Source organism: Arachis ipaensis, chromosome B01 (genome assembly GCF_000816755.2).
Source record: "Arachis ipaensis cultivar K30076 chromosome B01, Araip1.1, whole genome shotgun sequence".
Taxonomy (NCBI): domain Eukaryota; kingdom Viridiplantae; phylum Streptophyta; class Magnoliopsida; order Fabales; family Fabaceae; genus Arachis; species Arachis ipaensis.
In genome coordinates, this window is record NC_029785.2 from 14535987 (window position 1) to 14561986 (window position 26000).

The following is a 26000-nucleotide window of genomic DNA, read 5'->3' on the forward strand; positions in this document are numbered from 1 at the left end:
CCCTGGTCCCCTCCTCTTTGAAACTGAAGAAATTGAAATTGAAAGAAAAAAACCCTAGCCACCCAACCCGTGGCCACCGCAGCCCCCACAGCCCCGCATCGTTGTCATCACCGAACCCTTCTCTCCCTTCTCTCTCTGTCTACCTCTTTGTCTCTCTGTCGCTGGTCCTCGCCGTGGGTCGTCGTCGCCGCTTCTCTGCTCCTCGCCGTGGGTTACTCCCTTTCTCCCCAGCGTCGTTTCTGCTTCTCCCGTCCTCGTCGTTTCTGCGTCTCTTCTCCACACCGTGAACATACAAAATTATATTGAATCAATATTAAACGCTAATTAAATCCCACGTGAACATACAAAATTTTTTATAGCCCTATTATTTATAAAGATTTGTAAAATACAGCATTCCCTACATTAAACAATATATGAGAGATTTATAATAAGCAATACATGAGAGTCCTTGATGTCATGCCACAATTGATGCATCATAATGTATGAAGTGATAGTTGAGACATACTTTGATTTGAGCACATGATTTAACTTTGAAGATCTCAGGTGTGTATAATAAAGGGGAAGTGGCATTTATTTGATGTAACAAATTAAGTGTACATATACATTTCCTGCTCCATTCTTTGTATGTTGACATGCTGTGAATAAGAAAATGAACAAGCGAATAAGTGCAGTGTCAAACACGATGTTTGGGATGAAAATCTGAGTTAATAAGTTGAGGATGCAATGTCATCTAAACAAGCCATCCGAATTCTCTCAGGAGTTGCTGGATTATCAAGAGGAAACCAATCACTCCATCCCACTTCAAGTCTTGCAGCTCTGATCGCGTCCTTGATGGCGAATAACACTGCCGATGCTAGGAAAAACGGAGGCTCGCCAACAGCTTTAGATGAGTGGATGGCCTTAACATTTGCATGACCCTACGGCTACCAGTTACCACACACAACAACTAACCATGGAGTTAACTTCAATTTTTTTGGCTACTCATGAAAATGTCTTCAATAATAGTTAAGATATTAACACGTATTATGTTAAAGCATTTTAGACAAATATATCAAACCATTAGACATTTTCATGCGAGCAGTCATCTAACAGGCAGTTATTTAAAACTGGAAGGGGAGCTTTAGAAAAAAAAAAGAACTAAATAACTTTTCAGGAATCAAGAACACACCTTTAGAAGTGAGACATTGAATTTCAATGGAACAGCATTGATAGAAGGAATTTTGTAAGCTCCAGGGTCACATGTGTAAAGGCGGGGAAATCCATTTATGAGCTGCATCTCCCCATTAAAGTTCTTCTAAAGCTAACCAACCCAAACCTTGAATAAAAGCTCCTTCAGTCTGTGAAAATAAACAGGATGAACAACATATATATATATATATATATATATATATATAGAGAGAGAGAGAGAGAGAGAGAGAGCATGAAAAACATATCAAATAGGATTTTTCAAAAACATTGAAGAAAAGTCTGGAAGTTGCAAGTCTAAGGAATGTATCTTTAGCAAACATTCTTCTTTATTATGAAAATTAAGAATAAAAATAATAAAACCAACTGCAGAAGATGAGTACCTGACCAACATCTGTTGCTGGGTTTAGAGAGAAAACAAGATCCATAATTCTGTTTGCCACTCTAGTGTGAAAATCCCCGGTAAAGGTGTCAATTTCCACCTCAGAAAATGCAGCCCCATAAGTGAAATATCTAAAAGGTTTTCCTTTACCCATCTTCCAATCAAAGCCAATATCAGGTGTAATAAAAAATCCATGAGCAGAAAGGTCTATTCTCTCTGCAAAGCACACAACAGCTAGCTGAAAACAATAAGAGCAAGAAAATGTTCAGAAGATATCTTTCAAGCACAGGCCACCTTGTAACCGTACAATAATTGTTGACAATACCTATACAGCATACATATTAAGAAGGATTTAAATATAGATGTTACTTTGTTTATTAGAAATTTTAAACAGTTTCAATAGGATCTTGTGAACTATTTATTTTGTTTATTAGAAATGTTAAACTTGCCATGCCAGCATTGACATAACATTTATGTGAAAATAAAATTTCCATAAATGCAGTTAATCAATGTGCTTAGTCCTTTATTCTGAATGAATCATGCTGAAGCAAAATCTGTACCTCAGCAAATGAGTTGAAGTTGTTACGTGAAGCAACAGGTTCCATGCGTGCCTTTATTTGCTCACATACATCTAAAACCGCTGCTCCATACATATCAGAACAGCAGCTTCTGCCGTTGGAGACGAATTAGGAACCTGATTTTGTAGCAAGCATGAGTTGAATCAGAAACAATACTTCTAGACACAAGAAAGAATAATCCAAATGAACCAAGAAAAGAACCTCAGGATATTATATTCAACATGTTTATCAACAGAAAGGTTGCAAAAAAATCTACACAAATTTGCCAGGACTTCAGTTGCTATCCTCTGAAATTAGTTAAACCCTCTAATAGAGTTAACTTATTACCTTGTCAGTACTTGTATCTGATATGAACACAAAACTTAGGGGGATGTTGAAGGCTGATGCAGCAATCTGAGCAACTTTTGTATGCAAACTGTTCCGTCCTGAATGATCCGAGGAGTGTGCTTGTCCTTGAGGTCTACTTGGCCTAGACGAACTTATACGCCGGCCGGGGCAAGCGCAGTAACTGGTCCTCAGATATCTCTGAAACACGGCGGCGGGAGTACCTGCAAAAAGCACTCCGACGCTCAAGTAAGAATATGCGCTGATTATAGAAAGGAAAATATAATAATCAGGAGTGAGAGTTATCTGCCCTGTGGGTTACGTTTCTTTGTATTTTATAGGCGAGTAGGGTGGAGTGGCTCCGATGTTTACGGTTTAGAGTTGTTATTAGTATCTTTCTGTTGAGAGGAGTTACCGCCCATTCAGTTTAGTGGATTCTGTTGTTATGGGCCATCCTTGGAAGATGAAGCTGACTCAGCCAGAGGATACTGCGGCCGAGATTATAGGTCGGTTTTAGTTCCGAGAATGTCGTACACATCATAGCCCCCAAGCTCGGCTGGTGTTGTGTATAGGAACGGCAGCAGAGCTTTTGAGTGTTTTGAATATTTGGTTTCTCCTTTTGCGCGGTAAATGCTTGGTGGGCCTGCTTGTTGTGTCGAAGGTGTTTTTTGGGTTTTTGTGTTTTGGAAAACTGTGTCGCTTTTATTGTGTGTTGATGTCGTTTTGGTTCCCCACGTTTGTAGTGGGTGTGGATTTAAGTTGCCCACTAATATAGTGGGCTTGCAATAAACGCCTCTTTTGGAACTTACGCCTTGCTATTTCGTCTTCCTTCCCGTTTTATCTCGCTATGTCTTCGAGAGGTTAGTGCTTTCTATCTTTTACACTGGGTTAATGAGGACGTTAGGACCCGGTCGTCCTCCTTCACTAGTGTTGACTCCCTTTCTGAGTTAAGAGGAGTAGATTTCGTAAGGAGGGGTTCTGAGGTCACTGTTGAACTTCTCCCGTGCTCTAGTGATGATAGGGTTTACGAGAGAAGGGGAGATTGGTTGTATTTTTATATGTATACTCCATGCATGGTTGAGCTTGGTGTGAGATTTCCGTTTTCTCCCTTTGAATGTGATGTTCTTACCCAACTGAACTGCGCTCCTTCGCAGTTACACCCTAACTCCTAGGCGTTCCTTCGTGCCTTTCAGATTTTAATGGATTATCTATCTTTCCCTTGTTCTTTGACATTGTTCTTCTCTTTGTTTCAAGCAAAGGGTACTCGAAAGGGTTTGTGGGTTTGTTTTAGTAGCTTTCCTGGTCGTTCTGTATTCTTTCTTTACAAATCTTCCTTTAAAAACTTCAAATCTCTTTTTGTCAAAGTCCGGTCTGTTGAGTCAGAGTATCCGTTTTATCTGGATGACGAGCTTTGTGAAAAATTTCCCCTTTATTGGTGCTCTGAGCCGAGTCAGATTCTCGAGGCTTCTGAGCAGAGCGAAGAGGAGGAGTTTTTGTTGGATTTTTTGGTTGAGAGTGTTGCTGCTGGGGAGTGTATGTCTATTGCTGATATTCTGCGTTTTTATGATTCTGGCGATGTTGAGGGTTTGAAAATGTATATAGGTAATGTTTCGTTTGCTTTTTATTTGTATAACTGTTTGTATGGTTTTACTGATGTTGGTGATTATCCTGTAGGTGGGCGAGTACCTCTCTTGGACCCTCTGAAGTTACAGACCTTTTTAAACAAGAAAAAGGATAAAACTGTTGGTCCCGCCGAGCATAAGGAAGGTGGCGGGCAAGCCTTTTCTTCTGTTAGCCGTCCAGCGTCTTCGTTTAAAAGAAAGAGGGATGACATATCTTTGGAGGTTATTTCTGAGGCTGACCAGGAAGTCGTTGGCGGTAGTGATCCTGCCTTTGATCGGCAGAAGAAACTTCATGGCTTCATTGCGGGGTCGAACTCTCATTCTCTCTGGAGTGAACAGTTCAACTTTGCTGAGCTTTCTGATCGGGCCTCTCAATACCCGGGGATATGCTTATGACTCGTCGTGTTGGTATGGAAAGTCTTGGCAAATTTGTTCAGGTTCGTTTGCATTATTTGAATTTTACTTTGATCTTTCTTTAGGGTTTTGTTCTTATTTTGGTGTGATGGTTGTAGATCATTGGTTCTCGCTTGATGTGTGTTGGTCGCACTACCGAGCTCATTGGTTCCGAACACCAGGGGGTTGTAGAAAAGGCTGCCGCTGTTGAGAGGACATATAAGGCTAAGATTGATGAACTGGAGAGGTCGGTAAAAGAGAGGGATGATGTTGTTGTTAGTGCTGTTGCGAGGGCGAAGGAATCGGAGGAAGAAGTAACTCGGCTGAGAGATCAGATTCGACTATTGCAGTCTGAGGTGATGGAAAATGATGTCGCCAAGGGTGGTCTCACGGCTCGTGTTCTTGAGTTGGAGGAAAATAACATGGAGATGTTCTCTTATGGATTCGACCGAGCTGTAAGCCAGATTTCTCTGTTGGCTCCGGAGTTTGATATTGGTCGTCTTGATATGACGAAGGTAGTAGCAAACGGGAAGTTAGTCGTTGACGGGACGGCGGAGGAGCATGATGAGAATGTCCCCCCTCCCCCTTAGTTTGGTTATTTGTTTTCTTTGTAGACTGACTTATGTAGTTGGGAACGAGATATTTCGTGTTTGAACTTTTGTTGACTGGTTTTCGACCATGTTTAGGTCGGCTTACGTTTTGTGTTTGTTATTTTGCTTTATTATAGTAGTAAGTGCGATAGTTGGTAACGGTATCATTTGTGTTTTTTGAATATTTTGACGAAGTATGACGCGTTTGATTGAATTTGATTATTGATAATAGAGTATATTGTGCGTCAGGCCTCATTAAAACCCTCCTTAGGCAAAAACCCTATTTTTCGGGAGAAAAAGCTCTAAAGGGGAAAAAGAGTACCCTCATCCGCAATTTGTACAACTTAAGATTGGTACATCTTCAAAGAAGAGATATTCCAGGTTCCAGATATTGGTTTGCCTTGTAATGTTTGCAGTTGGTAAGCTCCCATGTCGAGCACCTTGTTTACTCGGAATGGACCTTCCCAGTTTGCGGTGAGCTTCCCGTGAGCTGGGGGACGTCTAGCTACCTCTGTTCGTCTGAGGACCAAGTCACCTTCCGTGAATGTCTTCGGCAATACCCTTTTGTTGTGCTTTCTTTCTATTATTTGTTTTACTGCTCTTTGTCTAATGGCTGCTAGCTCCCTGGTCTCTTCGGCTAGATCAAGTTCGACATTCCTTGCCTGTAAGTTGCGTTGTTCGTCGTATAGCTCGGTTCTCAGGGTGGGGACTCCAACCTCAATGGGGATTAGTGCTTCGGACCCATAGACTAGTTTGAAAGGTGTCTCGCCCGTAGTTGTTTGTATTGTTGTGTTGTATCCCCACAATATTTCTGGGATTAGTTCCGCCCATTCTCCTTTTGCATCGTTTAGTTTTTTCTTTATTGCCTGCAATATTACTCGGTTAGCAGCCTCAGCCTGCCCATTGGTTTGTGGGTGCTCGACCGAGCTAAAACGATGCTTTATGTAAAAGTTTTTTAGAAATGAACAGAGTTTATTATCTGTAAACTGCCTACCATTATCATATATTATTTCCCTGGGTATTCCAAATCGGCATATAATATTTTTCCATATAAATGATCGTACCTTTTCAGCTGTTATCCGTGCTAATGGTTGCGCCTCTATCCATTTTGAGAAATAATCTATTGCTACTAAAAGAAATTTTACCTGGCCTGGCGCTATTGGGAATGGACCGAGGATATCGAGCCCCCATCTGTGAAATGGCCAGCTTACCTCCATGCTATGTAGTAGTTCGGCTGGCTTTGTGGAAATAGCTGCATGTTTCTGACAGTTGTCACATGTTTTGACTTTTGTTATGCAATCCCTTTTTATGGTTGGCCAGTAATATCCGGTTCGGACGATCTTAGCTGCCAGTGCTCGTCCGCCGATGTGGTTTTCACAGACTCCTTCGTGGACTTCGTCCATTACTTCTTTTGCTTCGTCTTTGCTTAAGCATTTTAGCAGGGGTTGTGAGAGTCCTCGTCTATATAGTTTTCCTTCTATGCTCGTATAAAAGCTTGCCTTTCGTCTGAAGTGCTGTGGTTTGAGTTCGTCTCTTGGTATAGCGCCTGTATTAATGTATTCAAGAAAAGGAGTCCTCCAATCATGGAGGTGGTTAATGTTCTCCATATGTAATAAATCAGTGCTCGGCTTTTTTAGTGAGAGTTGTGTTAGTGTGGATGTTTGTGTGTCTGCCCTAGTGGCTCCGAGCTTGGATAGTACATCCGCTCTCATATTTTTTCCTCTATAAACATGCAGTATGCTAAATGCGTCGAATTTTGAAATAAGATCCTTTGCTATGAGCCAGTATTGCTCTAGCAAGGGATCTTTTACCTGAAATTCTCCTCGGATTTGTTGCACCACGAGGAGGGAGTCGCAATGTGTTGTCAAGCTTCGTACTTGGAGGCTCAAGGCGAGTTTGAGTCCTGCAATGAGGGCTTCATATTCGGCTTGGTTGTTGCTGGCTGGGAAATGGAATTGGAGTGCTTGTTCGGCTATTACTTTGTCTCCCTCCTTGAGGATTACCCCTGCTCCACTTCCTTCTCGGCTTGATGCTCCGTCAACATGAAGTTCCCAAGACTTGTCGTGTTCATTAGTCGTTAGTTCTGAGATGAAGTCAGCCAGCACTTGTGCTTTGAGTGCCGACCTAGGTTGGAACTGGATGTCGAACTCTGAAAGTTCAATGGACCATTTGGTGAGGCGTCCGGCCAGTTCTGGCTTCGTCAGTATCTGTCTTAGTGGTTGGTTTGTCCTCACTATGATTGTGTGGCTTTGGAAGTAGTGTCTAAGTCTCCTTGCTGTGATTACCAGTGCTAAGGCGAGTTGTTCTATCCTCGGATATCGTTGCTCTGTTGGTTGCATGACTCTGCTGACAAAGTACACTGGCTGTTGTGTTTTCCCTGTTTCACGCACAAGGGCCGAGCTTATAGAATAATTTGAAACAGACAAGTATAAATATAATGGTTTACCGATTTCTGGTCTTTGCAGCACGGGTGGTGTTGATAGAATTGCTTTAAGCTCGGAGAATGCTTTCTTGCCTTCTTCTGTCCAATGAAACTTTTTGTTCTTCGATATTGTTTGGAAAAGGTGATATGCTCGGTTTGATGCCACAGGTAAAAATCGAGATAACGCCGCTATCCTTCCGGCCAGTTTTTGTACTTCTTTTACTGTTTTAGGGCTCGTCATATTGAGGACTGCCGAACACTTCTCAGGGTTTGCCTCGATTCCTCGTGAGGTAAGCATGAATCCAAGGAACTTTCCTCCTTTTACCCCAAAGGCACACTTTTCCGGGTTTAGTCTCATATTATAAGCTCGGATTTGTTCGAATATCTCGCCGAGGTCTTCGCAATGCGATTCTTCTTTTCTGGTCTTGGCGACCATGTCGTCTACGTAGATTTCCATGTTGCGTCCTATTTGGTGATGGAAGACTTTGTCCATTAAGCGTTGATAGGTTGCACTTGCATTCTTTAAGCCAAATGGCATTACTTGGTAACAAAAGTTTCCATGCTCGGTTATAAATGCTGTTTTGCTTTGGTCTTCAGGATGCATGAGTATCTGATTATACCCAGAGTATGCATCCATGAAGCTTAAGCTTTCGAAACCTGATGCGTTGTCGACAAGCTTGTCAATGCATGGTAAAGGGTAGGCATCTTTAGGGCATGCTTTATTTAAATCTGTAAAATCGACGCACATGCGCCATTTACCTGAGTTCTTTCTTACCATTACCACATTTGAGAGCCATGTGGTGAAGCGGATCTCCCTGATGAAATTGGCTTGTAAGAGTTTAGTGGTTTCCTCTAAGGCTGCCTTTGACTTCTCTGCTCCGAGGTTTCTTTTCCTCTGAGCTATAGGTCGGCTTGACAGGTTGGTGGCGAGTTTGTGACAGATGACGTCTGGATCGATTCCTGGCATGTCGGCTGGGGTCCAAGCGAACAGGTCAGAGTTGGCCTGTAGTAACTTGATGAGATCTGCCCTGTCTTGCCCTTGGAGTGCTTGACCGATGTATGTTACTTGTTCTGATTTTGATGTCAGTTGGATTTTCTGAAGTTCGTCCGTTGGTTGGGGTCTTTCCTGCGCGTCTCCCCGGGGGTCAAGTTCGGCTAGGGATAGGATTTCTTCTCTGGTTTGGATTGCTTTGACCTCGTGTTGCCTCCGTCTCGTGTCCGATCTTTTTAGGCTAGAGTTGTAGCATTGCCGAGCTTGTTGTCGGTCCGAGTGGATCGTTGCTATCCTGCCGTCCTGTGCCTGAAACTTAACACATAGATGAAAAGTTGATATCACTGCTCTGAACATGTTCAGAGCAGGTCTCCCGAGAATAATATTATAGGGACTAATGCAGTCAACTATCAGGTATTGTATATCAAGGGTTCGGGATAACGGGTTTTCACCTATTGTCGTTTTTAGCCATATATACCCTTTTATTGGTACCCTTTCTCCGGAGAACCCCACTAGTTCTCCAGATGAGGGTTGTATCAGTTTTTCAGATAAGTTCATTTTTAAGAAGGTAGAATAAAAGAGAACGTCTGCGCTACTACCTGGGTCTAAAAGGACTTTTCTTACCAAAAGATCGCCTATTTGGATGGAGATTACCACTGGATCGTCTAGGTGTGGGGCGGCCGAGCATATGTCTGTTTTGTTGAAAGTGATTTCTAGATCTGGTGTCTCCTGATTGTTTAGTGATGCTGCCCCTTCGATGGCCAACATAGCTCGGTAACTGCGTTTCCTTGCCGATGTTGTTTCACCGCCTCCGGCAAATCCTCCAGATATGCAATTTATGACTGCTTTGGGTTGGTTGCTATTCGACCATTTGTTAGTTTCTTTGTCGACTGGGGTCGGTTGTCGCTCCTCCTTGTCTCTATCATCCCCTTTATGTTTTCTTCCTTCAATGTACTTGTCTAGTAGGCCTTGTCGAGCAAGTCTCTCCAAGAGGTCTTTGGCTATTATGCATTCGTCGGTCGTGTGTCCGTATTTCTGGTGGAAAGCACAGTATTTGCTTTTGTCTACGAACCTCTGGTCTTGATAACTACCTGCTCTTACTGGAAGTTTTATGATTTTGGCATTGAGTATTTCTTTGATTATCCTTTCCCTTCTCGTGTTGAATCTGGTGTAATTGTCAAATTTCGGAGTAAGTTTGAATGGTTTGCCGAGGTCTTTGTTATGGGGCGACCTTGGTGTTCGGTCTTCTTCTCTCCTGGGTCTTCTTTCCGTTTTGTTGGCCTCGCGTAATTCTTCGATTTCCATTTGTCCTGCCGCCCTCTCCCTGAACTCTTCCAATGTCCGTGGTTTGGTGATCGCGATGGTTTCCCTAAACTTTCCAGGTCGGAGACCGGCCTTAAGTGCGTGTAGGTAGACGGCGGGGTCCAAGTCGGGTATCTCCATTGTCGCCTCTGCAAATCTGGTCAAATAGTCCTTCAAGCTCTCCTGAGGACCTTGGCGAATTGTGCCAAGATAATCCGATCCGTGGACGTATATTCGTGCCGCAGCAAAATAGTCGATGAAAGACTTTGCCAATTCTTCGAAAGAGGAGATCGAACCTGCAGGTAATTTCGAAAACCAAAGTAAAGCGGCCCCGTCAAGGTAAGTCGGGAAAGCTCTGCAAAATACAGGTTCATTGTTAGGGCCGTTAAAAAACATCATTGACTGAAATTTCTTAATGTGAGCCCGGGGGTCACCAATCCCCTTATAGGGCTCGAGTGAGGAGGGTAGTGTGAAGTGTTTTGGCATCTGAAAATTTGTGATTTCCTCAGAGAAGGGGTTATCCAACGTCAGTCTCTCTTTTGGAGGGTTGGCGATTAACAAGTCAGCCGCACTCTGGGACGAGCTTTTGGGATTGCCCTCATCCTGTTTGTTGGCGCTGTTTTGTGCCGACAGCTCGGCCAGTCTCTTGACCTCTGCTTGAAGTTCAACCATCTGGGCCATGAGGTCGGCTTGTGTGAGCTGAGGGACTCCGTTGTCGGCCATACCTATGGTCAGGGTAATCCTGCAAAGAAAGACTTCAAGAGATAGAAATATAGTAGAAATAAGTAGGGTTAGCTTGACTCGGCCCCACGGTGGGCGCCAAATGTTCCGTCCTGAATGATCCGAGGAGTGTGCTTGTCCTTGAGGTCTACTTGGCCTGGACGAACTTATACGCCGGCCGGGGCAAGCGCAGTAACTGGTCCTCAGATATCTCTGAAACACGGCGGCGGGAGTACCTGCAAAAAGCACTCCGACGCTCAAGTAAGAATATGCGCTGATTATAGAAAGGAAAATATAATAATCAGGAGTGAGAGTTGTCTGCCCTGTGGGTTACGTTTCTTTGTATTTTATAGGCGAATAGGGTGGAGTGGCTCCGATGTTTACGGTTTAGAGTTGTTATTAGTATCTTTCTGTTGAGAGGAGTTACCGCCCATTCAGTTTAGTGGATTCTGTTGTTATGGGCCATCCTTGGAAGATGAAGCTGACTCAGCCAGAGGATACTGCGGCCGAGATTATAGGTCGGTTTTAGTTCCGAGAATGTCCACGCTTCTTCCAGCGGTTATGACTATTGAATAAGTCAACTTGTTCACGTGCCTTCACAGAGTCACAGGATAACTTGAGTTCATTCCACAGCTGATGTAGTGTGCAGTGCTCAAGTTGCTGGCCGTAATGTGAAATATATCCTGCTTGCTGAAAATTAATTTGCTGGAAAGAAACTTATGTAGTAAAATTGACAGTAAAAATCCAACATCAAGTGAGGAAATGAGGAATGCACAAACCCACCCATTAGAGAATAAACCAAAATAGTTTGGGATTGAAAATTAATAAGTTATGCATATGTCCTAAATCAATTACTCGTCTGTCCTAAATAAGTGTATTTTTACCAATTTGGAGGATATAAATAGTGCAATTGAAAAATCATAGTAAATAGTGCAATTAAAAAATCAAAGACGAAATTGGAGCACTTCATGAATCTTAAGACCACTTTGAGGTTTTGACACATACTTTTTGGGGGTATAAAATCAGTTTTGTTTTCTCGTAGATAAATTTATCAACATTTTAAATTTTTATGAAAAAATGATAATTTACTCTCAAAACAAATTAATATTATGTTTCCTAAGAATTTATCAAATTAGAAAAAAAAAAAATACATGACAAAAAATAGTATTAACATCTTTTTCTTTTCTTTTTTATCTCTAATACGAAGGACTGAATCTGATCTAAAAGCACAAACACCTGTCAGCCATTCTTAAACTAGTCTAAGTAACTTTAATGATTTAGGACTGAATCTGATCTAAAATCACAAACACCTGTCAGCCATTCTTAAACTAGTCTGAGTAACTTTAATGATTTATAGGTATAACGATCAAATTATGCACAATAACGTAAGTGATAATTGTTTGAGTCATGAAAATCCTAATATTTTTTAACCTAACCGCCAAGTTATAATGACAACATCACGTTAAAATGACATACATAATGAATTGAAAGAAAATATTTTAATTAAAATAGTGGACCCTATTCTGATGTCATTTTATCCGGAATCCGTGTCACCATATTTTCCAATATTCAGAATAACCCACCGATAGCAAGAACGCACAACCAAAAGAATTCGTGCAGTTAAAGACAGGTTTTGCGAAACATTGGAAACCAACCACCGCAGTATAGTGTGTCTTAGTTTGACTACAAAGGTTCAACCATAACTTCTAACTAATAGCAAAAAGAGTAAAGCCAAATGAAAAAGGGTTCTTTATCCTTGTCCATGCTTCTCAAGCTCTCATAAATATCTATCGATAGAGGGCATATGGTACCATAAATATAGTCATGACGTTCAAGGAAATTCTTATACAACAAATCGATAGGTAACATATCTGCCTGCAGTCTCACTTGGCCGGATTATCTTAACAACTTGTCCACGCTTCAATCCATAATATCTTGCAACAGGATCAGTAACTTGAATCCTAGGAAGCTGAGGAAAACCCCATCATAAATATTAGGGTTGAAGTAACATGTTAGTATGTTGCAAGATTTGTAGTACAATTCTAGAATTAAATTTATAAGTCAAAATTAAACATACTTGAGTTTCTTTTACAGTATATCTCTCAATCAAAGTTTTCTTCTCTGCATCAGTAAGTATTTGATGCTCAGGGACAAGAACATGTTCTTTTATGTTGATCAGCAATTCTGCTTCCTACATCAATAGGTTTCTTACAAATTGTAATTGACAAAGAGAAACAACCATATTTCTAGCAACAAAACTAACATAACACAAGGAAATGAAAAAAAAAAAAAGAAAATTTTAACCATTGAAAGGATAACCCAAAGAAATAATTATTAATACACTATTTCCTTTGCACACATATCTCTTGGTGAAAATTTCCAATCGCCAAAAAAAAGATAAAAGAATACGGGTAAATGTGAAGCATAAACAGCTCCCACCATTATGAATTGTATTAATTATCTCTAAGCTTGCAAGACTAAACACAAGGACAATAGTCTCTGACTCCCTATAAAATCCTGTTGTTTATTAATTAGTATGTTCTAAATTCAACACCAAAACTAACAAATTTTATTTTTATAAATGTAGTTTGGATTAGTGATTTCAGGAGAAGTGGAATAGAGTCCAAGGGATTTAATTGGTTTTCATTGTTTGGTTCGACAAAATGAAATAGAGTGGAATTGTTAGTAATAAAATATCAGAAGATTCCATCCTACTCCATCAAACTTTCAATTCTGTTTTCTCAATTTGGGGTTAGTGATGGAACCATATTTTATAAAGAAAAAGAGAATGGAATGTTGGAAATTATTTTAATTAATATTGGGTTTCTATTGATTGTGGGTTATTTTGTTGCTAAAATTGGTTGAAGATAGCTTCAATTCTTGAACCATCATGCTTTATTAAACTTGGGCTCAATAGTCAATAGTGAATACTAGGGTATAATAGTCCAATTGATGAAAACTAGGTCTTTGATGAAACTAAGTTATTATACATTTATCTTATAATCAAATCCCACTTCCACCCTCAATCTCTTCACATATGAATACCCTAAACCCTAACTCATTTCATTCCATTTCTTTAAGCTTACTACACTCTCCTAATACCTACAATCAATGGAAATTGAATCTCCATAGATGTTTCGAGCAATTGTAGAAATTGAATATATGACTCAAGAGGTACATTATAAACTTTATAAACTTATAGGAAAAAACAGACCTGGAAAACCTCCAAGTGAAATTTTGCAGAAACTTCACTAATACAAGTGCGGGCAAATGGTGTTAAATTCTGTTGACAAAACCAAGATAGCCCTGAAAACATTCTCGGAGTTCATTCGATTGGTGTAAGTCTTCAAGGTCTTGACACCAACCTTAGCTTCTTCGGGGAAGAAGACATAGATCTGGTCAGAAGATTTTTCCTTCTTGGATTTGTTGATGACAAGGTCTTCCCTCTTCATGTTCTCGCCATATTTTCTTCTAAATTCTTCTCTACTCATCTTGATCTCGAAGTCCCCAACAAGGTAATCCCTGTCCCTTAGCATCTGCATCACCGTCTTCCTAATTCTATAGAGCCTGTTGATTTCCTCTTCCGACAGAACCATCCTTCTTTTTCTTTCTCTATTCACCAGAAACCAAACAAACAACAAAATATAGGGCATATTATAATGTGAACAAATAGCATATTGATTCGGAAGACATGCACGTTTACGAGATAAGAAAAAATTCGCACTTCAAAATTAGGATTCTGAGAACAAAACTCACAATAAATAATAAAGGGTTGAAAGGGTTGGAAGAAAGGTGATACTCGTAGAGATTTTCTTCGCACAGAGTAGCAGCTGCCTGTCTTCTACATTTGAACGAAAGGATTTATAAAAGCGTGTACACGGGCCAGGCCAGAACAGGTATATACATAATTATTAGAATTGAACTGGTAATTGACCCGATCGTGGTTCAACCAGTGGGTCACGAATTCATCCGATTAACCCGGTCATAATAAAATAAAAATATAAAATTATAAAAATAAAATTAAAATTAAAAGTTAAAAATACATGTCTTCATAAACATATTAATGAAAAACAAATATCAATTTTTAGACATAACTCATCATCTTCATGGGGACGGGAAAGTTTATAAGAGGATGGAGCCCCCTCTTCGGGAGAGATTCCTCTCCGTGCCTCATCGTTAGTGATGAACTCTTCCGAACAGATTTTCTCTCTTACTATTTTGATAGAGGAGACAGCCCACACTGAACACCAACCCAATCTAAAAAAAAGTCTAAAGTGAAATCAATTCGATCATGAAAGTCGGATAGTTTTTATTGCCGCGTTGATCCGACCTACGTTAACAGCTTTCTTCTCTTATTAAATTGTTAGTTACAGGGGCAGACCACTAGAGTGACTCTCTCAATTTAAATAATCAAGAGAGAACAAAATTCATTTGATGATGCTTGTTCTTGAGAACAAACAGAAAAATTCATCTCAGCAACAACAACTTTCAACAACAAATTCAACTCTAATGATTTTCAACAACAAAAATTTGTTAACTGATTATTTCAAAAAGACAAACAAATTCAAGGTTCAATGATAATAATCAGTAACAAATTCAACTTTCATGATTTTTAGCAAAAAAAAAAATTAACTAAATCATTATTCAGCAACACAGCAACAAATTCAAGGTTCAATCGCTAACAAATTGAACTCAGCAATGATTTTCAGCAACAAAAATATTTAGCTAATTAATTATTTGAGGAAGACAGCAACATATTCAAGATTCAGTTACGATAATTAGTAACAAATTCATCTGAGTGATTATTTTCAACAAAAAAAACTAGCTCAGTTATATTTTCAACTACAAATTTCAGTAACAAATTATTCAAGATAACAAATTCATGATGATGATTTTTAGCAACAAAAAAATTAGTTAAGTGATATTTTCAGCTACAAAATCAAAGTGCATTGATGAAAAAGAAAGAACAGGAGAATTTGTTGGAACTCACCAAATCGGGTTTAGGGCTTCTGGTTCCACGAAGGAAGCTGACAGCGGGGAGGAAGCTGACGGCAAGACTCGAAGCAAGAAGACGACAACCACGACCAGCCCAGGACCAGATGCTTCCGCTGCCGGTGACGACGAGCCTAGGAAAGGCGCGCGAGCGACTGAGTACGAGACGGAGATGACTCGCAGAGTGCGACGATCAGCTTCAGTGCGAGACTGAAGGCAGTGAGAGAGACCGGAGACGAGACAGGGGGAGAGCTTGAGTGCGACTATGCGAGATCCAAAGAACCACAGGGAGACAGACGAGAGAGCTCGTGCTTTAATGAGAGAATGACCAGAGGAGAAACATTAAGGGGATAGGGCAAAAGGGTTTTGATGAATGAGAAACGACGTCGTTTCCAAAATTAAAAAAAGTAAGCAGGGCCCGTTCCGAATTTTGAAAACCGACAGGTCAGTTATTTTTATTTTAATAAAAATCGAACGGACCGAACCGATTTTTGCCGAGTTCAATGCTTGAACGGTCTGAAAGGTGGCTGGACTCAACTAAGTGACTGGATTTTTCCTTTAATGACTATGAGTAAAAATATATTCGAACCAAACAAAATATTTTTCTTTTAAGTTAAAGGAGAGACTCGAAGCCAAAATTTCTAAGTAAAAATGAAAAAATTATGCTATTTGAACTATAATTCATTGGTCAATTCAAATATTTTATCATATCCATTTTATTGAGTTAAAATATGATACATTAACTTGTTTGCTTAATATTAAATACCTTGCTATGAATTATATTTATAAATTCCTTTTAATGAATTAAATTTATAATATATATTCTTGAGAATGTATGAAGTGCTTTTACCTTTACTTTTATTTTCTTAAGCAACTGAAGTCACTTGGAGTTAAATCCCATTTTTGTTCATTGCGACGTGAAGAGCTTCAATTTTATACTGATTTGTTGATAATATTATTTATCTACCATTAGATTGAATTGAACTTTTTTTTTTCAGTATTGGATTGAATTGAAATTATACTAGTTTGCTTTTGGTGAATGAGCACTTCTACAGTTCTACTGCCCTTGTGTTTATTCGAAAATGTTTTCCTTAAACGTTTTCTAGCCTTCAAGCTTAAAATCATTACGAATGTTGAATGTACTTATAAATGAAGATTAAAAAAATAAAGGGAAGAACCTGAGAATAAAGCCCAAATTATATAAATTGGTAAATAAACGGAGCCTAGACCAATTGGTCCACATTATCCCACAGTAAGACCATAATAAGTCCAAAAATTTTGGGTCACACTGCTTTGGTTCTTTCTGATGTATCTCAATGTGCTCCCTAGTGGGGGCATAAACAAGTTTTCTTTATTATAACATTTTATCGACTTTTTTATCTAAATAAATAAAAAAAATATATTATTTTTCTAAATACGCATGGTTGAAAACTTTTATGAAAATGCGTAGCATAGAAATGGTTTAAGGCTCCAATTTAATGATGACACCCTTTCGTGTCAGTAATCCATGATGTTGATGGCGTCCACAAAATGGGTTGCTCATGGATGGCAGACACGAATTGGAGCAGCAGGGTCAATCCAAGGGGGCAGACGCGAATTGGTTCCAATTCAATGGTACTCCACACAAAATGGAGCAACTAAGTTGTGTCGCTTGCAAAATGGTGTATGGATTTCGCTATATAAATGGCTGTGGCTACTAGTGTGCTACCATACTTGGAAATCGTTGTTGTTCTACGGTGTATTCCATCTCCAAAATCTCTCTTCCATCTTTTCACTTTCTTTCTAAAATACGGTAGTTTGTAGTTTTGTTGTGCTTATGACTTCTGAAAATATCTATATCATCGTCTATCCAAATGGAGAAATTTCCCATACATCTGAAGGTATTACATTTGTTTGTGACATCCACTCTGGATAATGATCCCGCCCCAAACATCATTGCAAGAGCTGAAATTTTTTATTCTCATGAATACTGGTATGGTCGGAAAGAAGGAAATCACGAAGTTGACTTATAGGATGCCAGTTGCAATTGCCAACTCGTTTGCATATCAAAAAATACAGATTAAATCTGACCAATATGTTTCGATGATGTTTTCTTATCATCGCAGCATTGGAAGTATCTACTCGTTGGAACTATGTGTGAATCTCCAAGATGTTGGTAGAAGCTCCTCTAGTTCCAATAATGTGGAGCAGGTTAGAAATTTTGGTACGGCCGATTTCATGCCCTTGCAAGAAATTGTTAGAGCTCGTAGTCCCACCTTTAACGCCTTTGTGACACCGGGACAAAATATAGGAAATTGTCATGCACGTTCCTCCCCTTCCAACCGTGTTGCATCCCTAAAAGGTATTGTTGATGGGTTGGCAGACACTTCTGATGAAGATGAGATTGAAGATGATAGTGGTGAAGAAGCATAAGTGGTTCCTGAAACCCAACCGCTTTATCGCGAAAGGGATCTTCCGATTCGTGCCAAATCGGTTGGTGTGGCGGAGGGTGATGGTGTATCCAGCGGTACTCCAGGCTACTATCTGTCTTTAAATCTTGGAGCAATGAACTCGACGATCGCTGAAGACAGACCGAGCAACTATGCTTTGTCAGGTGAGATGGAGTTGGAGGTTGGGTTGAAGTTTCTCAATAGAGAAATAGTGATGCTTGCTATCAAGAACCACAACATCCATAGAACTGCAAAATACAAGGTGGTAGAGTCAGATCAAACTCGGTATGTATGTCGATGCAAGCAGTTTGGGGACCAATGTCGTTGGATGGTACGGGTTGGGTTATTCAAAAAATACGAAGGGCCTCACAGTTGTTTGGCAAGCTCGATGTCGCAAGATCATGCTTAATTTGATAGTAACATCATCTGCTAGCATATATTCCCCATGGTCCATGCAGATGCGACTATTTGCATAAAGGAGTTGCAAGGATCAGTCAAATCGGCATATGGATATAAGGTTTCTTACAAAAAGGTTTGACACGCAAAGCAGGAGGCAATTGCAAAATTTATGGTGATTGGGAGGAGTCATACGACCAGCTGCAAAGATATTTCAACGCATTGCAAGTTTTCGTTCCAGGTATTTTTGGCAATTCAAAGTTATGTTATGGTATAATTTGTAGTCCTTTCGGTGTGATACTAATTAAGCATAATCATCTCAGGTACAATCGTTGACCTGCAAACACGACCGTACTATGTAGCCAACACATTGGATTGTGACAGCGTCATGTTTCATAAGGTTTTTTGGTCGTTTCTGTCGTTTGTTGAAGCCTTTAAGCACTGTAAGCCAATGGCCTCAGTTGATGGAACACACTTGTATGGTAAGTATACAGGGACCTTGTTGATGGGCATAGCGCAGGACGGGAATAACAACATTCTGCCCATTGCTTTTGCAATTGTCGAAAGGGAGAATACTGACTCGTGGTACTTTTTCCTTACCAACCTCAAGAGACATATAGCGATTCAACCAGGAATATTGCTTATCTCTGATCGGCATGCAGCAATAAAGGTTGTTTTAAAGCGGGATGGGTGTGGATGGAAACACAATGTGAACTTTGTGAGACATATTGCCTCTAACTTTACAACAAGTTTCAAGAGTAAGAAAGCCAAAAGACACCTGGTCAATGTGGCATATTCTAAAACATAAGAGCAGGCGTAATACAACCTGGAGTTAATTAGTAGCGAGGATCCGGTCACATCTCCGCAAATGATGGCTTGGATCTGAGGGACGTCGATACGGTCACATGACAACCAATCTGTCGGAGTGTATCAACTCTGTCCTCAAGGGAACTCGTAACCTCCCAGTGTGTGTAATTGTGAAGTCGACCCACCATCATCTTAATGCATTATTTGTCAACAAGGGTCAACAGGCACAAGCACAGATCACATGCGGTCAAGTTTTTTCGCAATTCCTACAGAAAGCGATACTGGCAAACAGAGAGAGAATTGCCCAAATGCTTGTGATGTCGTATGATAGGGCTACTTTAATCTTCACCGTCGATGAGATAGCGGCCGTCGGGGTGCAGTCTCGGTTCAGGGTTTACTAAAACATCACAGATGTGACTGTGGATACTTCTAGGCGTTGCGCTATCCATGTGCTCATGCTTTATCTGCATGTGCACATGCAAGACTTGATTGGCAGCGTTATGTCGCGACAGTGTATCGTGTTGAGAACATCATCCGAGTTTACCAGATGGAATTTCCACCGTTGCCAAACGAGGAGCTGTGGCCTCCATATGAAGGCCAATGAGTCGTTCCCAACCCCCATCTCCGACGTACAATGGAAGGACGTCCGGTATCGACAAGGATCAGGAATGAGATGGACGAGGTTGAGCTGGGACTTAGAAAGCGATGCAGACTTTGCAAGCAACCCGGTCATACCAGACGGAACTGTCCGCACATTTCTTCTACTTAGTATTGCATGTTTCCTACTATTGTTATTATTTTAACTCGCTTTTTATTTTACATTGTATCAAATTATGTTTATGTTGGTGTTACATCCCATTTCAATGTTAATAACTAAGAATGTTCGATAAGCAACCCTGATTACAAAAATGTGGAAACAACATACGACAACAACTAAATAAAATAGACACACATGAAACAAAACTAACTTAAGCGAAATGAAACAACGCAAGGCAACGCAAAGTACATGAAACTAAATACTACAGAGGAACAACTAATGGTGCTCGTGTCCCAATCTCCCATCTGTTCCACATGAAAGAGCTTGAATGTCACGACGAGAATGACCTGCATCAGCCTCCTCCACGGCATGATCAGCCCCTGCATAAGAAAGATGACGGCATTGCATCAAGGAGACATCGTACGGTCGGAGAGATGATCCGGCAGTGTCACCGATAGATGCAGACCTCCTTCTCACAATAGTTGGGTGTGGGTTGGTATCGGACCATGGAAGGTCCAGTCCAAGATCTGTAGGTGTATACGGTGATGGCTGCTGAGGGATGAAATGGTCTAAACCGTCAAACAAAAAAGAGAAGTTTGTCCAACCAACTCTGTCCATGGAATCAATCAAGTCTTGTGTACCACACCCTTGGGATGAACCACAAACCTCGTAGCTATTCTAGTATGGCATAACCTGCTGCATGGAAGATGGCTGAGGGGGGGTCTCCTACCACGAATGGTTGAGGGTAGTAGTAATTCCCACGAAATTGAGCTTGTTGCGGTGTACCCTGGTGTCCAACCTCTGCCTCATCAAGTGGTCAGTCTTGTGCCGAAAACTCTGCCTCTTCATACCCTACCTCAGCATCACCGTCATGTCTTTCTCGGTGCGTATGTTGGCACCTACGATCTTGTGGAACAGCAGGTAACCTTACCATGGGTGCTCTTCCTTACTTTGTTGGGGCACCTACAGGAATGTCGTCACCCTGTGAATCATGCAATGCATCAGGCGCAGACAAAAACCTCTAGATTCTGTTACAGTACCACCTATAGTAATCTTGGCTGGGACGCAAGGTGTCTGCACGATCAATTCGCAGACGATATACCTCAGTACAACAACTAGCCCATACCTCAAACCAAGTTGATAGGCAGATGGGCCACCAGCCATCGTCGTTGGGGCCGATTATCGGTGGAAGGTATCGATATTCAAGGGAGGGTTGGGTGGTCTTTGTTTTCCCCTAAATTAATGCAACACTTTGTCTTTGTTAAGAATCTCAATCCACTTGAATAATATTAGCGGCACAACCGCAGTGTAAAAATCTTCATGTGGGTGGCTGAGAAATTCCGTGAACACTCTGGACAGAAAACGAGGATCCATGTACGGCAACCAATTAAACTACACGCAAAGGTATCCACGTCAACACATGTTAAGACAAACACAATGAATAAAATTCAATAAAGCCTAAACCCTACCTCATCCACTTGTAGGTTGTCCAACCTCTGGCGGTGCCTCAGTAGGCATTGCTCAGCGTAGTCTTTCTGTCCCTTCTTACCCGCCCACCTGATGAAAAATCACAACGTGCAAATAAGTTGTATATTCAACAATAAAGTAAAATTTAAGACGTTACAACACTAAACATGATATGCCATATGATACCACACCTTATAGCTAATGGAAAACTATACAGCGTCGTCACATTTGGTGCCTAGAATAATAGCCTGTAATATATCCAAGACATTAACAACGTATGACAGCCAGCCATACCTTCCACATTGTAATCAGTTGCCAAGCACATGGCTCGATAACCAAAAAAGAAATGCGCTACCCCAACTATAAATACTGATGGCATCAAAATCGGCCAAAAGAGGAAGATAACGAACGTGGACTGTATTGTTGGCCTTATTCGACAGTAGCACGCCTCCCAACAAATACAGAATGTAACAACGGGCATACTGAATTAGGGCATTATCTGGTAAGTCAAACGGCATATGTTGAAGACGAGCTCTAAGCCACTTCAACTTTATGTTGAACTTCGTTATCCCTATATGCCCGGCTGGAACATTGCCAATAAGTTCTTGGCACCATTGCCATATATCTCTCTAGTGAAACTTACTCCATGATCTTAGAGTACCACTCACAGGCTCGCCATCAATAGGTAACCCTAACTGCATTGCAACATCCTCTAGTGTTATGGTACACTCACCCTAGGAGAGGTGAAATGTGTGCATTTCGGGATGCCATCTTTTGACAAAGATACTTATCAATGGATTGTCATACTTGAAACGCTTTATTGACGAAGCATAATAAAATCCTAATTGTCGTAGATAAGGTTCAAGCCTCTGCCACCTGATCTCCATGCTTGAATCTGGCGGATCTGACGTGAAAACATCAACAAGTGTGCCATACGGCATCAGAACACGAGTGGGTTGCAACAAAGAAACATGAAAAACATAACTAAAATTACACTAACCAATATTAAATAATAATAAAATTAGTTATAACAAGAAAATTAATAACATAATTGACAACACATGATCATTGAAACTAACCTTATGAGTCAAATGCGCGACAATATGAATTTCATCTAACCGATTAAGATTTTCTTCCACATTAATTCCACCACCGCTCATTTTATTTTTTATTTTTATCAAACCACAACACAAAATTATTAATCACACACACTTTTTTTTCTTCCACCGCTTCTTGTTTTTTATCCCTATTTCACTTCTACGGATGCTGCATTTGGTCCCCTCCCTCTTCTCCCCTTTTATATACATACCAAACCTTTCACTTTTGCCATGCCACCCGCTTCACCCAATGCATGTTGGTACGGAGACTGGAGCACCTAAAACTTGCATCCTCAACTAAAGCCATGGCCAGTTCGTGTGTCCCGCAATTGGAATGTCCATTTCATGTGCGCCGCAAATGGAGTCTCCCAATTCATGTGTGCCAGAATTGGAGTGGCCTAATTCGTGTGTGCCGCCAAAGACATGGCCCATTTCGTTTCTGCCATCACTGACTTGGCCTATTTCCCGTTTGCTAAGGTTGGAGTCGTGGTCAACCCTTCCTTTGCCATACATGGCACCATTTCGTTGGCACCAGTAGTGAATTGGAGCCTTAAACAATTTCGTGTGTGTTGCAATAGAAATGGTGCTGCGCATTTTCATAAACATTTTCAACCATGCGTATTTAGGGAAATAATATTTTTCCATTATTTTTTAAATAAAAAGCCATATTTTATCTCTTCCTCAACTACGATTTTTCCTTCAATTTACAAACATCTTCACCTCACGCAACAAGCAGCCTATATTTCCTATAAGAAAGCTCCTTTATTTTGGATTAAAACCAATTTCCGACGACAACTATCTTAGTAGGTCAATACCACTAGCTACTGTGATACACAGTTTTCATTTAAGTTCCAGAATGTAGGACAACTTTTATAGTGCCACTAAGTCACCTGGAGTAAAAGGGAGATTTGGTGCACAGCATCGAGCAATATCGGAATTGTGAGTGAAAAATGAGTTATTTAATAGAGTCAAGATATGATTTAAATTCATTTTACTAAAATATGCTATTATTTTAGGTTGAGAAATACTAATTTGACAACCACTAATCATAAATTTGGATTGAGTATTTTACAATGTTAAAATAAGACTAGAACGATGCAAACAAAAGGACTTCTAAGTTTAGGTGATGGGCAAAGATATTAGAATCAGAGAGGTTCATGATTAAAATTTACTAAAGAAGAAGAAGTTCTAAATCACTAAGAGACAAAAGAAATTATCTAGTGAGCATGAAATGCACCAACATATAAGGGTGGTAATGGGTAGGGGTTTGAACCCAACCCTAACCTTACCCTACCCCACGGGTTGAGAAATACCCAACCCTAACCCTACCCGCGCTCAACCCGCGAATATCCGACCCTACCCACGGGTTGACAAAAAAAATACAATATTATTATATAATCTAAAAATCATACAAATAAAAAATTCAATTCAAACATTCAAAGAATACTCTTTAAGCTCGATTTTTTGCTATTTTCAATCTAAACAGACTTATCTGGAACAAAATTAGCGGTTGCTTCCACCAGGGATTCTTGTTGTTGTTCTTCTGCAACCACATCTTGTGCTACTACATCTATGTTGGTACTTGACTTTTTGAAGTGAATTCCCTACAAACATATACAAATGTAACATGTTCAAATACACTTTGTACAGATATACAAATTTATGATAAATAATTTATATGTATATAACAGAAATAGCATAAAGCCATGAACTCAAATTAAAATCAAATTAAAATATGCAATTGTACTTAAACAGCAAAAAGCCATGAACGCACATTAAAATCAAAATAAATAATCACTGATCTAATTAAAATATCAAATTAAATAAGGTTTAATTATTTTGTTGGTCCCTATAGTTTTGCGAAATTTTTAATTAGGTCCTTATACTTTTTTTCTTTTTAATTGAGTCCTTGCACTAATTTTTTTTTTAATTGAGTCCTACACTTTTTTTTTCTTTTATTTGAGTCCCTACACCAATTTTTTTTCAGTTGGATCCCTATACAATTAAATCAATTACTACCAAGTGGGACCTAATTGAAAATTTCGCGAAATTATAGGGACCAATAGAATAATTAAACCATTAAATAATAACTTATGTAATTTACATATGTACTTAAACAACTTTTAGTTTTGAAGGCAGATAAATATACTTTCAGAGTTTCAATACGGGAAACAGGCGCTAAACGAAAAAAACGAAGCACAGGGTAGGGTGCAGCAAAGCCGATAACGCAGGCAAGCTGAACGGAGGAACAAAGCACGCAAGCAAGCTAGCGACGCGGGTACGGTGTAGCAGAGCCGGCGACGAGAGTGAGGGGAGACTGTAACACCGCCGGCGACGCGAGTTGAGGCAAACACAGGTAAGGTGAGTAGCGCCGGCGACGGGTAGAGTGCAGCAAATATTATTAGCAAATATTATGTGTTTTGGTGTTAATGATTGTGTTGTGACTTTGGTTTATGGATTTTTGAAATTGAACTTGCTATTGAACTAAGCTCCTTCTCTTTCTCTCTTACCAAATATTATTAGCATTAGAAAGGTATAATTTTATATTTGATTTATTATTTTTTGTTTTGTTCACGGGAAAATTATTTTAAAGGAAAAAAAAGAAGTTAATTAATAATGTCACAAAATTTGAAGATCAAATGCTAGAGAGAAAAAATCATGAAATTCTGGGCATGATAAACTTACATGCTACTTAATTACTTTATCATTTTTTGTTACTGAATATTTCACAAAGATGATATATTCAGAGGCTATGACTTAGATTAGTCTTATGGTATTTTAAACAATGATGATATAATTAGAGGTGGTTATGACTTAGACTAGTATTATGGTATTTTCAATGATGTAATGTATGTGGATCTTATAGAATACTTTATAAATCGAATTTGATGGTAAATGTTCTATTAGTTTTTTTTAGTAATTTGATTCAAATAGTTAAGATTATTTATTATTTATTGACATTAAATTAAAAAACAAATAATTGGAATACTAATTTCAATGCAACATATGAGAAAATTATTGGAAATAAAGAAATATATAATTACAAAAAATTAATGTCAAAAGTCACAAAAGACAATGGTGTCAAAACTGCTGTCAAAGGCAACTTCAAAATGGCAATGATATTAAAACCATTGTTAAAAAAACACACAAAAGGCAATGGTTCGTAAACTATTCTTTAAGTCATCAACAAAAGGCAGTGGTTTTCAAACTATTGTCGAAATTAGTAACAAAGTTACAATGGCATAAAACTGTTGCCTATCCTATTATGGTTGTAAACCGTTGCATAATGACAGACAACAGTAAAAATCGTTGTTTAAAAATTGTTGTAAAAACTGTTGCCTATTAGGGTAACAAGGGCAACAATTTCTTTGTTGTCGTTGTCTTAGACAAAAAACCGTTGCTTATTAGCATTGGTAACGGCCACATATACTACATGTCAAAAATCGTTGCCTAAAGTTTAGGAACGGTTTCTGATCTATGACAACGATTTTTTACTATTGCGAAAACCTTTATTTATTGTAGTGACATTATAAAATTATCATTCGC

At 39.6% G+C, this 26000-nt stretch overlaps 3 protein-coding genes and 1 pseudogene across 7 annotated transcripts; 1 reads left to right on the plus strand and 3 right to left on the minus strand.

Annotated features, from left to right (window-relative positions):
- LOC107646970 lies at positions 1812-2784 on the minus strand (annotated as a pseudogene).
- LOC107646977 lies at positions 5288-11045 on the minus strand. Of its 5 annotated transcripts, none has more exons than XM_021117879.1 (2): positions 10844-11045; positions 5288-10745 (listed from the first exon to the last, which is right to left on the minus strand). In XM_021117879.1, exon 2 carries the CDS (start codon positions 10510-10512, stop codon positions 5419-5421), a length of 5094 nt encoding a protein of 1697 aa, XP_020973538.1. In that variant the 5' UTR covers positions 10513-10745; positions 10844-11045; the 3' UTR covers positions 5288-5418. The 5 variants fall into 5 exon arrangements, with proteins under 5 accessions (XP_020973538.1, XP_020973549.1, XP_020973548.1 ...); XM_021117890.1 differs by having other exon boundaries at positions 5288-8153; positions 8256-11045; XM_021117889.1 differs by having other exon boundaries at positions 5288-7451; positions 7521-11045.
- LOC107625928 (DNA-directed RNA polymerases II and IV subunit 5A-like) lies at positions 12098-14288 on the minus strand. Its single transcript, XM_021117908.1, is given in 5 exon segments — positions 12098-12478; positions 12587-12700; positions 13724-13798; positions 13800-14121; positions 14266-14288. Coding segments are annotated over 4 exon segments (621 nt in total). The 5' UTR covers positions 14106-14121; positions 14266-14288; the 3' UTR covers positions 12098-12352.
- Positions 18046-19134, plus strand: LOC107646985. Its single transcript, XM_016351126.1, has 3 exons — positions 18046-18301; positions 18463-18567; positions 18650-19134. The coding sequence occupies exons 1-3, from the start codon at positions 18046-18048 to the stop codon at positions 19132-19134; spliced, it is 846 nt and encodes a 281-aa protein (XP_016206612.1).

Coding starts and splice junctions, on each gene's coding strand:
- LOC107646977 (XM_021117879.1), bottom strand. CDS start 10,512: ATGGCCGACAACGGAGTCCCTCAGCTCACACAAGCCGACCTCATGGCC.
- LOC107646985 (XM_016351126.1), top strand. CDS start 18,046: ATGAACTCGACGATCGCTGAAGACAGACCGAGCAACTATGCTTTGTCA. Junction 18,302..18,462: donor AAAATACGAAGGGCCTCACA/GTTGTTTGGCAA, acceptor TCTTACAAAAAG/GTTTGACACGCAAAGCAGGA. Junction 18,568..18,649: donor ATTGCAAGTTTTCGTTCCAG/GTATTTTTGGCA, acceptor TAATCATCTCAG/GTACAATCGTTGACCTGCAA.